Source organism: Capra hircus, unplaced genomic scaffold (assembly GCF_001704415.2).
Source record: "Capra hircus breed San Clemente unplaced genomic scaffold, ASM170441v1, whole genome shotgun sequence".
Classification (NCBI taxonomy): domain Eukaryota; kingdom Metazoa; phylum Chordata; class Mammalia; order Artiodactyla; family Bovidae; genus Capra; species Capra hircus.
The window spans coordinates 1-16,851 of record NW_017212212.1 but is presented as its reverse complement, the minus strand read 5'-3'; the positions used below and the strand labels follow the sequence as shown (position 1 = coordinate 16,851).

General features: G+C 48.1%; 1 protein-coding gene and 1 long non-coding RNA gene across 2 annotated transcripts; both read left to right on the top strand.

The window, feature by feature from the left end:
• Nucleotides 1-2,707: 2,707 nt before the first annotated feature.
• Nucleotides 2,708-3,274, top strand: LOC108635229. The gene is made up of 3 exons (XR_001917768.1): nt 2,708-2,775; nt 3,052-3,096; nt 3,198-3,274. It is a non-coding gene; the product is annotated as an uncharacterized LOC108635229 (long non-coding RNA).
• Nucleotides 3,275-3,279: 5 nt separating this feature from the next.
• LOC108635228 (DNA-dependent protein kinase catalytic subunit-like) lies at nt 3,280-11,061 on the top strand (the record flags this gene model as incomplete). Its single annotated transcript, XM_018045473.1, has 6 exons — nt 3,280-3,355; nt 4,252-4,455; nt 7,388-7,573; nt 7,941-8,045; nt 8,791-8,958; nt 10,934-11,061. Coding segments are annotated over exons 2-6 (617 nt in total), but the record flags the coding sequence as incomplete, so codon positions are not given.
• Between the last annotated feature and the right edge of the window lie 5,790 nt (nt 11,062-16,851).

The following is a 16,851-nucleotide window of genomic DNA, read 5'->3' as shown; positions in this document are numbered from 1 at the left end:
CAGGTGGCCCCTGGTCTGTTGCACTCAAGGGCACCTGGGTTTGAGACTGTGACTCTGACCAAATGAACTCTCGGTTACTTGAATACATAATGACCTGTCCAGAATTACTCAAGTGACCTGTCAGGTGGCAATTTGATTAACTTTCCTCAAAATCTAATGACACAGAGAACTGGAAACCCCACCCGAGAGGGTCTCACCCAGCCTCCCACCTTTGCTCTTCTCTCACTTAGGCACCACTGGGGTCACTTGTCCCGTCTTTATGCCCAGATGATGAGCTGCACTCTGATCACAGAGTGGAGAGCTTGTGTCTGTCCTTCTGTGGCAGACGGGGTGGGCCAGGGGAGTGTATCTCAGACTCATGAGTTTTGTGGGAAACCTGTCTGGGAGTTGGTCTGAAATTGACTCCATGAAACAGCCAGTCAGAGCCCCCTGTTTAAGGCCAGGATGTGTCTCCCCCACGGCCCTTTGGAGGACATTTAGGTGGTTTCTTCTTATATTAAATTGAAAACATTGCTAGAATGAACATCCTCAAACCGCATATTTGCGGTTCCACTATTATTTCATGAGGATAAAATCTCAGTGCTGATCAAAGGATATGAACTTTTAAACCTTTGATAGAAATTGGTGCTAACATTTTTTAAAGCTTTTAGTATGATTGAGCAAATAGCCTTCAAAAAGATTGTGTTAATTTATGGTCCCGTGGGTAGTGTTTGAGAAGCAGGATCTAACCTTCCATAGGTGTGTTCTTACTATATGAGTCTGCAGCTGAATTCTAGGTGGGTTGTGTTTGAAATGAGAGGAAATAACTGCCCATTTTATTCAGCTTTTATTGAACCTTTAAAAATTTGACTGAAAGTATATATATCACACCCATACTTAAAGAAGAAATTTTACGTTAATCTTAGTGATTTTAGAAGGAAGTGTATGCTGATATTTTACTATAATTTTTTCTAGGTGCTGAAACGCAGTCTTCGCTTTGGGAAGCAGTGGCTTTCTTCTTAGAGAGCATCGCCCTGCACGACATCACAGCAGCACAAAGGTGCTTTGGCATGGGGACCACAGGTGACAGGCCCAGCCCGCAGGAGGGGACAGGTACAGCTACAGCAAGTGCACGGTGGTCGTCCGGGTCCTGGAGTTCTCCACGACGCTGCTGGGCGCCCGCCCCGACGGCTGGAAGGTGGGCCTACCCTCCCACCGGTCTGCTTTCCCAGAGCTGTCCCTGTGTGGGAGCAGGCTGTTCTTGAGAATACCAGACTTCAGGTGCTCGTGTGGGAACAGAAGACAATTTTCTAAATGTCTTACTGGCTCTTGGGTTTTATGCTGTGACCGAGCACCTGCCTGAAGAAATGCACATCAGCCAAAGTTTGTAAATGTGTCTGTTTGGCTGAGACCCACAGCCCACCCATTGGCATCTACTGTGTGCCTGCTGTGCACCTGGCCTGCCCCTCCCAGGGCTGGGGACCCAGGCTGCCCCATGAGGGTGCCACGGGGGCACCTCCAGGCCCGCCTCTCCCAGGGCTGGGGGTGCAGGCTGCCCCATGAGGGTGTCATGGGGGCACTTCCAGACCCTACTTTCCTGGGGCTGAGGGCTCAGACCACCCAATAAGGGTATCATGGGGGCATCTCTTGGCCCACCTCTCCCAGGGCTGGGGGCCCAGGCCTCCCTGTGAGAGTGTCATGGGGGGCACCTCCAGGCCCGCCTCTCCCAGGACTGGGGGCCCAGGCTGCCCCATGAGGTGCCACGGGGGCACCTCCAGGCCTGCCTCTCCCAGGGCTGGGGGCACAGGCTGCCCCATGAGGTGTCATGGGGGCACTTCCAGACCCTACTTTCCTGGGGCTGAGGGCTCAGACCACCCCATAAGGGTGTCATGGGGGGCACCTCTTGGCCCACCTCTCCCAGGGCTGGGGCCCCAGGCCTCCCTGTGAGAGTGTCATGGGGGGCACCTCCAGGCCCACCTCTCCTGGGGCTGAGGGCTCAGATGACCCCATAAGGGTGTCACGAGGGCACCTCCAGGCCCGCCTCTCCCAGGGCTGGGGGCCCAGGCCTCCCCGTGAGAGTGTCATGAGGGTACCTCCAGGCCTCCCTCTCCCGGGCAAAGATGGAGTGACCCCGGGAGACTGGAATGTGTGCTCGCTGAGCCTCGTGGAGAGCAGGTGCCAGCCCTTCCCCCAGGCAGATGGAATCCCATGTGCCTGGCCGTCCAGGGCGCTGGGAGTCCCATTGCTGCCATTGTGTCTGTCCAGCTCCTGGGGAAGGACTCATGCAGCACAGACCTCATGAGGCTCCTGGTGAGGACGTTGTGTGCACCCTCGAGTGTGGGCTTCAACGTTGGAGATGTGCGGGTGATGGAGCAGCTCCCCGACGTGTGTGTGGCCCTGCTCAGGGCCCTGAAGACGTCCCCACACCGGGACATGCTGGAGGCCCGCCTCCGGGAAGAGGTCACAGCAGAAAGGTGGGGCTCCGGACGGGCTCTGTGTGGGGGCAGCGTCAGCCAGGGCATGCCCAGCCCCAGGATAGCCGCCATGGCTTGGGCCCTGCAAGCTAGTAAATGCATTCTAGCAGGACTCGTGATTGTCAGAGTCCTTATAGTAAGGAGGCCAGCACTCACCTGGTTTTTCTTTGTTTTCCTTGCCTGACCAGCATTGAGGAGCTGTGTGCTGTTGACCTGTATGGCCCAGACGCGCACACGAAGAGGGCCCAGACTGGCTTCTCTCGTGCTGGCTTGTAAGCAGCTGCACAAGGCTGGCTTTCTGCATGTCGTAGTGCCGTCTCAGGTAACTGTGCTGCTTTGTTTTACATTTCTCTTAGCTTATTATGCCAGTGAGTCTATTTATGTGTAGTCTTTTTAAGACATCGTTATGTACAGAGCTTGCTGAGATGGGATTAGAGAAATACTTGCTCAGACACGTCATTGTTGCCTCGAGTGTAAATACAACAGTGAATGCTGAAGTTTCGTGGATGTAAACTGGAAATCCAGTGAAGGACTACTGAATGTTTCAGCAGCCTTCTGACACCTTTAGGCACTAACTGCTGTCCTCTCTTTGTGGCAGGAAGCAGAGGTGAGTGAAGTTGCCCCTGAGAGTCGGAAGGCAGTGGTCAGTATTAGTGAACGTGGCTTTTTATGAATGAAAGTGGTGAGGTGGTGTTTTCCTCTCAAGCATCTCATTGCTGGTATCTCTGTGTTGCTTCACTTCAGTCTGCAGATGAGCAGCATTCTCTTGGCATGAAGCTTCTTTCCCTGGTTTATGAAAGCATCGCCCCTGGACATGAGGGCTGAGCCTGTCCTCCCTGGACCCCAGCTGCCAGCGGTTCGCACGTGAGCTTCTGGAGCTGGCCTTCGCATGCGGAGGACTGGTAGGAGACCACCCGTGTGCACATGTGCCTTCTGGTGACCTCGGGCAGCGCTCGCAGTGTTCCTGGAGGTGGGAGTTTAGTTGGGGACCCTCTCACCTGTGGCTACCCACTGCTGAATTCTGACCTGGAGAATTCCATGGACCTATATAGTCCATAGGGTTGCAGAGAGTCTGACACGACTGAGCAAGTTTCACTTTCATTTCACTTTTCTCAGCTGCACAAGGACTTTAATAACTGATTTAGGTGAGATGACTTTTTCTCCTGTAAGGAAAGAGTTTTCCTGTTTTTACAAAAGTAGAACGATGTTCTTCTTGAGCTGAGGTTTGGTCTTTCTCAGGCAGAGAACGTTCTGTGGGTGCAGAGCCACCCTGCGCTGATGCGGTGGCTCTTCCTCCCCTGCCCTTGGTGACTCGAGAGGCTGGTGTGGGAGGCGCATCCAGATGCCCAAGTGCTCATAGCCTCGGGATCTGCCAGGTGGCCACGGATGATCTCACTGGTTGAGGGTCCCTGTCCACCGCCCCCCCTTCTCCTGCCCTCCCCTGTACTCCCTCAGCACAGACAGACTACTGTCTAACGTCCTCACCTGAGGGTCCCCACCCACCATCCCCTTTCTCCTGTCCCCTTGTCCCCTTGGAACAGACACTATTATCTAACGACCTCACCTATCCCAGATGCTCCCTCAAAGCAGGATTTTGGGAGCCCTGGGAGACACAGGAGTCAGGAATTCTGATCCCAGATGGAACCTGGGAAATGGAGCCTGGGGAGGGTCTGCAGTGCAGAGCAGATGAGAATGCTGCTCATCTGCGACTGACCAGGCCAGGCCCTGTGCTTTCCATCTCAGAGTTCCCTGTCGCCCAGGGAGTCTTGACCCCTGCTGTCCCCTCTCCTCCTTGCAGTGTGAGCGCCTGGTGGGTCTTCTCCTGGACACAGCCGTGGTGTCCACGCCATTCTCGGGAGGCGCCCAGAGGAACATTGTTAGCTTCTCTCATGGACAGTATTTCTACAACTTGTTCTCAGAAACAATCAACACTGAACTGTTGAGAAATCTGGATCTTGCCGTATCAGAGCTCATGAAGTCATCTGTGGATAATCCCAAAATGGTAATGGATTTTTCCTCTTAGGAAAGTGTGTTTTATTTAGTAATGCTTATAAAGGGGTTGCTGTACTGCTGAGAAAATGCATCATTAAAACAAAGTACAGTCTCTGCCTGGAAGGTCTAAAACTCCTGCCCAAAGCCTCTCCTCTGTGAGCAGTTAGTGATGTAGTGGATATGAGACGTTGACCCTTGTTCTCATCTCGCAAGCCCTGTACGACATGGCTCAACTGTGGGAGCGACTGGCCTTAGTCTCCCCCGGCTATGACTGGGCCAACGCCGCAGTCCCTGTCACAATGCTGAGTCCTGATTCGCACACATTCATGTTCTGGCCCCTCTGCCCCTCACACTGAACCTTTGCAGGTCAATATTTAATATGTAGTTGACTTTGGTCTGCTAAACTTAATTTTGAACTTTAAGTTGGTTGGTAGACCATCAAAAATTGTTAACTGTTGCAGTGGCCATTCTAGGGCCATTCTAGAGGCATAATTTCCTGCTGAGTTAATGAGCTGTTATTGCAAGGAGACTTTACAGCTGGGACCCGAGTCAGCAGGTTGTTAACTATGTGAGAGTCAAGAGCAGGTGTTTCCGATGCGCCTGGTCTCCATGGGGTCTGTGTCCCGTGCGCCTCTCCTTGGAAAGCTGCTGGGGCAAGTTCTGCACCAAGACGGTGTTGCAGGGGGGACTGACGAGGACATGGGTCTGGGAAGTGGACAGTCTCCCGGGGAGGGCACTGACCCCCATGCGAGCCCCGGGAGGCACCCCCACCCCCCGATGGTGCACAGCCTCCCTCCTCCCCCATAATGTGTTTGATGACAGCAGTGATGATCATGAGAAAGGCTCAGGAGGGAGACACACTGGGGGCGCTGTCCCTCTGCCCGGTGAGAGTCCACGTACAGCCTCTGTGCGTGCGGATCCCTCCCACGGACTGCGGCGCTAGAGTGCATTTCCTCGTCAAGGGTTCCTGCACCATTCAGACCGTGTTGTTCATGAGTCAAATATTAAATTCATGGCCATCAGTGTTGCCAAGGAAGGAGACTCCCTGTGGCTGGCTCATCTGTGAGTGGTTTCATGGCAGCAGGGACGTTGATTCATGGATCTCGGTGGACTTAGGAGAGTGCTGTTGGGAAGGTGGTTGGACAGGAATACATGCACGTGTATCCAGTGTGTGTGCCTGTGTCCCTGTGTGGATGTTCCTGTGTGTGCATGTGCCTATGTGTGTGTGTGCTCTGTGGGTGTCTCTCTGTGTGCCTGTGTCCCTGTGTGCATGTGCCTGTGTGTGCATGTGCCTATGTGTGTGTGTGCTCTGTGGGTGTCTCTCTGTGTGCCTGTGTCCCTGTGTGGATGTTCCTGTGTGTGCATGTGCCTATGTGTGTGTGTGCTCTGTGGGTGTATCATTGGTGTGCCTGTGTCCCTGTGTGCATGTGCCTATGTGTGTGTGCTCCTGTGGGTGTATCTCTGTGTGCCTGTGTCGCTGTGTGGATGTTCCTGTGTGTGCATGTGCCTATGTGTGTGTGTGCTCTGTGGGTGTATCATTGTGTGCCTGTGTCCCTGTGTGTATGTGCCTATGTGTGTGTGATCCTGTGGGTGTATCTCTGTGTGCCTGTGTCCCTGTGTGGATGTTCCTGTGTGTGCATGTGCCTATGTGTGTGTGTGCTCTGTGGGTGTATCTTTGTGTGCCTGTGTCCCTGTGTGTATGTGCCTATGTGTGTGTGTGCTCCTGTGGGTGTGTCTCTGTGTGCCTGTGTCCCTGTGTGGATGTTCCTGTGTGTGCATGTGCCTATGTGTGTGTGTGCTCTGTGGGTGTATCTCTGTGTCCCTGTGTGCATGTGCCTGTGTGTGTGTGTGCTCCTATGGGTGTCTCTCTGTGTCCCTTTGTCCCTGTGTGGATGTTCCTGTGTGTGCATGTGCCTATGTGTGTGTGTGCTCTGTGGGTGTATCTCTGTGTCCCTGTGTGCATGTGCCTGTGTGTGTGTGCTCTTATGGGTGTATCTCTGTGTGCCTGTGTCGCTTTGTGGATGTTCCTGTGTGTGCATGTGCCTATGTGTGTGTGTGCTCCTGTGGGTGTATGTCTGTGTGCCTGTGTCCCTATGTGCATGTGCCTATGTGTGTGTGTGCTCTGTGGGTGTATCTCTGTGTCCCTGTGTGCATGTACCTGTGTGTGTGTGTGCTCCTGTGGGTGTATCTCTGTGTGCCTGTGTCCCTGTGTGGATGTTCCTGCGTGTGCATGTGCCTATGTGTGTGCGTGCTCTGTGGGTGTATCTCTGTGTCCCTGTGTGCATGTGCCTGTGTGTGTGTGCTCCTGTGGGTGTATCTCTGTGTGCCTGTGTCCCTGTGTGCATGTTCCTGTGTGTGCATGTGCCTATGTGTGTGTGTGCTCCTGTGGGTGTATCTCTGTGTGCCTGTGTCCCTGTGTGGATGTTCCTGCGTGTGCATGTGCCTATGTGTGTGCGTGCTCTGTGGGTGTATCTCTGTGTCCCTGTGTGCATGTGCCTGTGTGTGTGTGTGCTCCTATGGGTGTATCTCTGTGTCCCTTTGTCCCTGTGTGGATGTTCCTGTGTGTGCATGTGCCTATGTGTGTGTGTGCTCTGTGGGTGTATCTCTGTGTGCCTGTGTCCCTGTGTGTGTGCACATGAACATGGTGGTAATGGTGACTGCAGAGAGCTGACTTCCCCTCTTATGGAGAATGCCCCCACTAAGAAGACAGTAGTGGTGTAAGCCTGATTTAGTCATGGGGCTGGAGACCATTGTGGGCCTTTGTAAGAAAACTCACATATTAAGTCACATGTGAACTTCAGATTTGAGGAGCTGTGAGGTACATGGTTCTTCTAGAAATAGCGTCTTCATTTTCCAGGAAGAGCTTTGAATGACAGTAAATTCTGTTGCCCGTCTGTCAGCCTGGATGCTAAGTTTTCCTTCCTTTGCCCACACTGTTCTAGGTGAGCGCTGTCCTGAACGGTCTGTTGGATCAGAGCTTCCGGGACCGAGCCAGCCAGAGGCACCAAGGCCTGAAACTGGTCAGCACCATCCTGCAGAGCTGGGGGTGCTGCAGCCCGTGGTGGGCCGGGAACGCCACCCCTGACAGCAAAACTGCAGTGCTCACCTTACTGGCAAAAATTCTGCAGGTATTTTCAGAGAGCTTGAAAATGTAATTGTGTCCATTGCTTGTGTCTTTGAAAGTTTAATGGAAGTTTCTTGAAAAGCTCATTAGTTTGACTGATTTCCGATTCACTTACATCCTATGTTTTTCTGTTTTTTTACTGTATTGTCCTTTATTCTCATTGTTTCTTCTTATACTTTATCTTCTCAGTGTGCTCTTATGTGCATTGTCTGAAGGATAGTTTTAAAATATTTCCGAACAGAAATTGTTGACATCCTTTTGAAGCCCAAGAACAAATTTATAGATCATTTCTGAAATTTGAAAAGTAGAAAATGTAGTATAGGAAATTGGAGGCACAATGTAGAGATCTGAGTTTATTTTCCCTCTGTTAGATTGATTCATCGGTGTCTTTTAATACAAGTCACAGTGCCTTCCCGGAAGTTTTTACAACATTTGTGAGTCTACTTGGTGATCCAAAATTGGATCTACATTTAAAGGTAAGAGATTAAAAAGATTTTTTTCAGATTATGGTCTCCATTTGTTTCCTGTTTTATATTTTTGGTGTATTTGTGATATTTTTTGTTTTTTCTTTAAATTTTATTTTATGGAAAATTTCAGGCATTCTCAAAAGCAGAGGGAGCACTGGTTTTTGTAGCCATCAGTCATCTTTCTACTAATTAAGAATCTAAAACATCTCAGTAACTTGGGTCCAGAACTTCATAGACTGTAATTTTAGAGTCCTGTAACAGATTTTACTCCAGTAAAGTGTAACCTCATGAAAGTGTCTTGCTTCTGGATCACAAGGATGTTTCTCTGGGATTTTCTGCTTCATGTGCTTAGTCAGGTCTCACATTTCTCAGCATGAGGGAACTGATGTCCCGCCCAGGGAGGAAGGCCCTGCCTGGAATCTTCAGGGCCCTGGTGGAGGAGAGTCAGCTCTGCATTCACCCTGTAGGCTCTCCACAATGGTCTTTCCTCAGTGACTTGGGCAGCAGGTTCCTAGTAATGGTTCTGCTCGTAGGAGGAGAAATCACACAGACACATGCTGCCCTGTCCCATGCTCTCGGGTGGCCCTGACTTGGCCACCAAGACGAGAGTGGAAGCCTGGATGCAGGGCACATCCCACCATGGGCTTGGTGTCCTGCAGTGGTCATTGAACCTCCTGGCTCCATCTGTAGAAAGCAGTCATTGCTCTTGTCCATGGGGCCTGCGGCTAGTCTCACGCTTGTGCTTGCTCTGCAGGGCCAGGCCGTGGCACTGCTCCCCTTCTTCTCCAGCCTCACGGGCGACCGTCTGCAGGAGCTCAGACACATTCTTGAGAAGCTCATCGTCTCTCATTTCCCCATGAGGTCTGCAGAGTTTCCCCCGGGGACTCTGCGCTACAATAACTATGTGGATTGTATGAAAAAGGTTAGTTCTCAGTAGTAGCAACCAAAGGTAAAACACTGCTTGTTTCCTATTAACATTTCTTGGAGAGAAGTAAGTGAAATATTGAGAGAATGTTCTCATTTTAAGGATTCTGTTGAATTCATTTTGAAAGCTGGGTGTCTGTGGAGGCAGAAGTGTTATCTGAATCCTTTGTAACTAATTGTTCCTCAGACTTCCCTGGTGGCTCATATGGTAAAAGCGTCTGCCTATAATGCGGGAGCCCTGGGTTCGATCCCTGGGTTGGGAAGATCCCCTGGAGAAGGAAATGGCAACCCACTCCAGTACTCTTGCCTTGAAAATCCCATGGACGGAGGAGCCTGGTAGGCTACAGTCTGTGAGGTCACAAAGAGTCGGACATGACTGAACGACTTCTCTTTCTTTTCCACTATAAAAATTGTAAGGTATTTTATGTATATAAATATTGTGCAATATTTTATGCATGATGTGTAACTTTTAAAGGATAATACCTGAAAAAGCTTCGAAACAGAATATTACATATTTGGTATAGCTTCTGAAGTTTGAGTAGTGGTTGAGAAGCATCCATATAACCATCTCCCGTATTCAGCTGTTAACTTTCTGTCACACTTGCTTTGTGTGTGTGCATGAGGGGTGGGTGTGTGTGTGTCTGGCTGAAGCCTTTGCGAGCTAGCTGCACACATCCTGGAGCTTCGCCCCCAGGTGCGCCAGCAGTGCGTCCTGAGTGGGAGGTGCTGCGCTGACGCCAGGCGCAGGGAGGCCCACACTGCTCTCAGACCCTCTGCTCTGCTGTCTGTGGCCTCACTTCTGATGTCCTCGTGTTTGGCTGGATGTTCCAAATCAGGATCTAGTTAACAGTTGCTTTGAATTGTCATGTCTCTGGTGTCTTTACGTCTGTAACTGCTTCCCCTTCATCCCTTTTGTTTCTCTGTGATGTTGAGATTGGGAAGAAAGCAGAGCCTGTTCTTAGAGGCTGACCCCGTTTGTCTGATTGGTTCCTTGAGGTGCTTTTTTGTTTCCCTCCCCCTCTGCATTTTCTCTAAACTAGAATTCAGGCTGCAGGCATGGCCATGATATTCAGGCTCACCTTTCTGGCAACAGCCCCACCCCAGTAGGCCTTGTGAGCGACCTCACATCTGCTGGCTGGTCGCAGTGATTGCCGCCTCACTTCTCTGTTGGACTGTGTGTTCCTTCTGCAATTTGGAAGTCATCAGTGGGTAGCAGCACCATTGCGCCAGTACCATCTGTGTTTCCTGCTCCGCAATCTGCCAGCGACTTGTTATTGAGTCCACAAAGGTTCTGAGTAGATCTATAGTACCTTTCTCTTACTGTAAGTGCAAGGGCACATAATCATGGAATGTTTGAAGAAAGCTTCTGGTCTAAAAAAGATGTAAAACAACAGGAACCGAGAGGGAACAGAGTCAACAAGTCAAGATAACATCAAAGAGACTCTTCTGAGTAACTTCAGAGACTAGAGATGGTGTCATGTTGAGAAAGAACAAGTGAGAGCCCTTGGAAATTAATTACATGAGGGCAGAATTAAAAAACCTTCACCAAATGGCAGATGAGATTGCAGCTGTCTCCTGAAGCGTAGAGAGAGCAGAGGGACATGGAGGTGGACGGTGGGACGTGAGGTGAGAACGCTGGACCCTCAGCCTGGAGTGTGTGCTATGTGGTGAGGCTGGTGTGAGGGGACACTCACACCCAGGGGCTGGAGCCCAGGAGCGGCATCATGGGGGGGAAGTGAGGACCCTAAACATGGTCAGAGGGAAACTATCTGTGAAACTCTGAGGGAATCAAAACTCAAGTATTTTGTGAACATTATATGCCAGGCATTCACTGTAGCCACAAAAATGACCTATATTGGCACTTGTTAATCTTTGTGAAACTGTTATAATTTTCTCTTTTTTATTTGAACTGTCAAAAATCAGTCCAACACAGTTATCATCATCATTACCATTGGTGTGTGTTTCTTTCCTAGTTTCTGGATGCATTGGAGTTATCTCAGAGTCCTATGTTGATGGAGTTGATGACAGAAATTCTGTGTCGGGAACAGCAGCATGTTCTGGAAGACTTATTTCAGTCTACTTTCAGGAAGATTGCCAGAAAGTAAGTCACTTCTAACTTGTGATCCCAGGAATCATAAATGTTTTATTTCTGTGGGAGATTATTATCGCTGTGCAGAAAATAGTGAGTGCCTTATATCAGTAGATGCAGGTAAAATTTTTACAAAATCCAACACTCATGTATTCGTTTATGATAAAAGTGGCAAAAGGTCATCTAAGAAAAACCAACAGCCAACAAAATATAGTGAAAGGCTGAATGTTTTCTTCCTGAGTTTGGGAACAAGTTAAGGATGTCTGTTCTTTTCTACTTGATGTAGTACTGGAGGTTCCAGCCATTGCAATCAGACAAGCAAAAGAAATAAAAGACAGTCAACGTGGAAAGAAAGAAGTAGAACTGTATTTTCTCACAGATGGCCCAAGGTAGAAAATCCTGAAGATCACAAGAAACTATTAGAACAAATAGACAGTTATAGAAAATTTATTACATACAGGATCAGTATTCACAAACCAATGGTATTTCTATATATGAACAGAGAACGTTTGACACTATAATTAAAAATGTAATTCCATTGATAATAGCACAGAAAAGAATAAAACAGATGGGAATAAATCTAACAAAAGAAGTTCAAGACTAGTACACCGAAAATTACAATCTATTGGTTACTGCTGCTGCTGCTGCTAAATCACTTCAGTCGTGTCCAACTCTCTGTGACCCCATAGATGGCAGCCCACCAGGCTCCCCTGTCCCTGGGATTCTCCAGGCAAGAACACTGGAGTGGGTTGCCATTTCCTTCTCCAAGTGCATGAAAGTGAAAGTAAGTGAAGTCACTCAGTTCGTGTCCGACTCTTAGTCGCACCCCACTGGACTGCTAGCGCTACCAGGCTCCTCCAGTCCATGGGATTTTCCAGGCAAGAGTACTGGAGTGGGCTGCCATTGCCTTCTCCAATCTATTGGTTAAGGAAGTTAAAAAATGAAAGATCTAAATAAGTGGAGTGATATTCCATGTGCATGAATTGCAAGATACAATGTTGTTAACTTGGTTATTTCTATCTGCATTGGTAGCTTTCATGCAGTCCATATCAGAATTCCAACAAGTCTTATTTTTTTGTGTTTACGAATTGTCTAGGAGTTTCTAATATTTTATGGAAGTGCAAAATACCCCTTAACAGCCAAAATAATTTTGAAAAAGAGAGATAAAATTGGAGGATTTTTCACACCCCAAATTTTAAAACTTACTCCAATGCTACAATTGTCTCTGTAATTTTTTTCATTTTTAGAGCTTTTAAGACAAAACATAAGTAAGTGTCAGTCCATTGCCATAACTTTTCTTTCTGATGTTCCTGCTATCCCGTCTGTGGCCAGTGGGTCCCTGGTAGCTAGTTAGTTCCTCAGTGTTTGGGCAGCTCTCCACTGGTCTCTGATTGTCTTTCAGATGCTCTCTGGCTCCACAGATTGTCTCAGGCTCACCTGCACCTGAGTCACACCGTTTCCCCAGAGGGTCCGTGAAACGGTGTTTAGAGACCACAGTCTGGGTCCTAGGTGAACTTGGTGCAGCTAGGTTGCAATGCTACTTTCAGTTCACACAACTAAGGAACAGTTTGTTTAAGGAAAAGAAAAATACTCTGATCTTTCTCTTTCAATCTTAACATTATGAGTTCTTTATTATTTAACTTTTTTTTATTATTTTTTCCCCTTACATTGTAGATCTTTATTTTTTCTGGTTGAGTATTGATTTAAATAACATTCCATCATTACATAATTGTTTTATCCTATAATACACAGAAATTATCTTCAAAAATAACTAAGAATAATCATAACTGGATGAAGTTAACATTTTGAATTTTATTTATAATTTACTTATAGAGTATTCTCTGATGATATAGTCACACTTTATGTTCACTTGAGTATTTTTCAGTGTGTGGTTATTACACCACTTCATTAGGTACACTTTAATTAATTTTCAGATCTTACAAGTTATTATCTTTTCATTTAATGTTGTTTTTGAACACATGAAATACATACATGCATTGAACACTGAAAGTAAGTAATGTGCTGTGTTCCGGGACCTCCTTCCATCTTGGTCCCTCTTCTGTCGTCTTATGCTCCTTTACTTTTTTTCCTACTTCTTGTTTTCTACAGACACTCCAAATCAGCTATAGAGATCTCTGCTTTCCTTTTTTTTTTTTTTTTTTTTTAAAAAAAAGCAATAGTGTAATTATTCACGGTGTGGAAGTAGTGTGTGGATGCAGTCCCTGCTGCTGGGCTCTGTGTCAGCCTTTTGCTGTTGAGAGTAGTAGCTCAGTGACTAGAGGAGTAATAGCTCAGTGACCAGAGGAGCAATAGCCCAGTGGCTAGAGTAATGGCTCAGTGACTAGAGGAGTAATAGCACAACGACCAGAGGAGCAATAGCCCAGTGACTAGAGTAGTAGCACAGTGACCAGAGTAATAGCTCAGTGACTAGAGTAATAGCCAGAGTAATAGACCAGAGGAGCAATAGCCCAGTAGAGTAATAGCACAGTGACTAGAGTAATAGGAAGTGACTAGAGTAATAGCTCAGTGACTAGAATAATAGTGCAGTGACCAGAGGAGCAATAGCCCAGCGACTAGAGTAATCCCAGTGACTAGAGGAGCACAGTGACCAGAGTAATAGTTCAGTGACTAGAGTAATAGCGCAGCAACCAGAGGAGTAATAGAGTGACTAGAGTAATAGCGCAGCAACCAGAGGAGCAATAGCCAGTGACTAGAGTATAGAGTGACTAGAGTAATAGCCAGTGACTAGAGTAGTAGCACAGTGACCAGAGTAATAGCACAGTGACCAGAGGAGCAATAGCCCAGTGACTAGAGGAGCAATAGCCAGTGACTAGCACAGTGACCAGAGGAGCAATAGAGTGACTATAGCCCAGTGACTAGAGGAGTGAATAGCACAGTGACCAGAGGAGCAATAGCCCAGTGACTAGAGGAGCAATAGCCCAGTGACTAGAGTAATAGCTCAGTGACTAGAGGAGTAATAGCACAGTGACCAGAGGAGCAATAGCCCAGTGACTAGAGGAGTAGCACAGTGACTAGAGTAATAGAGTGACTAGAGTAGTAGCACAGTGACCAGAGTGAGCAATAGCCCAGTGACTAGAGTAGTAGCACAGTAGACCAGTAGCAGACCAGAGGAGCAATAGCCCAGTGACTAGAGTAGCCCAGTGAGCTCAGTGACCAGAGGAGCAATAGCCAGTGACTAATAGCTCAGTGACTAGAGTAATAGCCAGAGACTAGAGTAATAGTGCTGTGACCAGAGGAGCAATAGCCCAGCGACTAGAGTAATAGCACAGTGACTAGAGTAATAGCTCAGTGACTAGAGGGGAAGCCCAGTGACTAGAGTAATAGCTCAGTGACTAGAATAATAGTGCAGTGACCAGAGGAGCAATAGCCAGCGACTAGAGTAATGGCACAGTGACTAGAGGAGTAGCCCAGTGACTAATAGAGTGACTAGAGTAATAGCCAGCACCAGAGTGAAATAGTTCAGTGACTAGAGTAATAGCGCAGTGACCAGAGGAGTAGAGTGACTAGAGTAATAGCACAGTGACTAGAGTAATAGCCCAGTGACTAGAGTAATAGCCAGTGACCAGAGTAATAGCACAGTGACCAGAGGAGCAATAGCCCAGTGACTAGAGTAGCCCCCCAGTGACTAGAGGAGTAATAGCACAGTGACCAGAGGAGCAATAGCCCAGTGACTAGAGGAGCAATAGCCCAGTGACTAGAGTAATAGCCAGTGACTAGAGTAATAGCACAGTGACCAGAGGAGCAATAGCCCAGTGACTAGAGGAGTAATAGCCCAGTGACTAGAGTAATAGCCCAGTGACTAGAGTAGCCCAGTGACTAGAGTAGTAGCACAGTGACCAGAGTAGTAGCCAGTGACCAGAGGAAGCAATAGCCCAGTGACTAGAGCAATAGCCCAGTGACCAGTGACTAGAGTAATAGCCAGTGACCAGAGGAGTAATAGTGACTAGAGTAATAGCCCAGTGACTAGAGTAATAGCACAGCAACCAGAGGAGCAATAGCCCAGTGACTAGAGTAATAGCTGAGACACAGTGACCAGAGTAATAGTGCAGCAACCAGAGGAGCAATAGCCCAGTGACTAGTAATAGTGCAGTGACCAGAGGAGCAATAGCCCAGTGACTAGAGTAATAGCGCAGTGACCAGAGGAGCAATAGCCCAGTGACTAGAGAGCACAGTGACTAGAGTAATAGCCCAGTGACTAGAGTAGTAGCACAGTGACCAGAGTAATAGCACAGTGACTAGAGGAGTAGCTCAGTGACTAGAGTAACAGCGCAGTGACCAGAGGCAATAGCCCAGTGACTAGAGTGAGAGTAGCCCAGTGACTAGAGTAGTAGCCAGTGACTAGAGTAATAGCACAGTGACCAGAGTAATAGCACAGTGACAGAGTAATAGTGCAGTGACCAGAGGAGCAATAGCCCAGCGACTAGAGTAATGGCACAGTGACTAGAGGAGTAGCCAGTGACTAGAGTAATAGCACAGTGAGAGGTAATAGCAGTGACTAGAGTAATAGCTGACTAGAGTAATAGCTAGAGTGACTAGAGTAATAGCACAGAGGAGCAATAGAGTGACTAGAGTAATTGACTAGAGTAATAGCAGTGACTAGCCAGTGACCAGAGTAATAGCAGTGACCAGAGGAGCAATAGCCCAGTGACTAGAGTAGCCCAGTGACTAGAGTAATAGCCCAGTGAGTAGAGGAGTAATTGACCAGCAATAGCCCAGTGACTAGAGGAGCAATAGCCCACAGTGACTAGAGTAATAGCTCAGTGACTAGAGGAGTAATAGCACAGTGACCAGAGGAGCAATAGCCCAGTGACTAGAGGAGTAGCCCAGTGACTAGAGTAATAGCCCAGTGACTAGAGTAATAGCCAGTGACTAGAGTAGTAGCACAGTGACCAAGAGTAATGACCAGAGGAGCAATAGCCCACAGAGTGACCTCAGTGACTAGAGGAGTAATAGCCCAGTGACCAGAGGGAGCAATAGCCCAGTGACTAGAGTAATAGCCAGTGACTAGAGTAATAGCACACAAACAGCACAGATGGAGCAATAGCCCAGTGACTAGAGTAATAGCCAGTGACTAGAGTAAGCACAGTGACCAGAGTAATAGTGCAGCACCAGAGTAGCCCAGTGACTAGAGTAATAGTGCAGTGACCAGAGGAGCAATAGCCCAGTGACTAGAGTAATAGCGCAGTGACCAGAGGAGCAATAGCCAGTGACTAGAGGAGCACAGTGACTAGAGTAATAGCCCAGTGACTAGAGTAGTAGCACAGTGACCAGAGTAATAGCACAGTAATAGAGGAGTAGCACAGTGACTAGAGTAATAGCGCAGCAACCAGAGGAGCAATAGCCCAGTGACTAGAGGAGCACAGTGACTAGAGTTATAGCCCAGTGACTAGAGTAGTAGCCCAGTGACTAGGGTAATAGCACAGTGACCAGAGTAATAGCACAGTGACTAGAGTAAAGTGCAGTGACCAGAGAGCAATAGCCAGCGACTAGAGTAATGGCAGTGACTAGAGAGTAGCCCAGTGACTAGAGTAATAGCACAGTGACCAGAGTAATAGTTCAGTGACTAGAGTAGCGCAGCAACCAGAGGAGTAATAGTTCAGTGACTAGAGTAATAGCGCAGCAACAGAGGAGCAATAGCCAGTGACTAGAGTAATAGCACCCCAGTGACTAGTAATAGCTCAGACTAGAATAATAGTGGCAGTGACCAGAGGAGCAATACGCCAGTGAACTAGAGTAATGGCACAGTGACTAGAGGTAATAGCACAGTGGACCAGAGGAGCA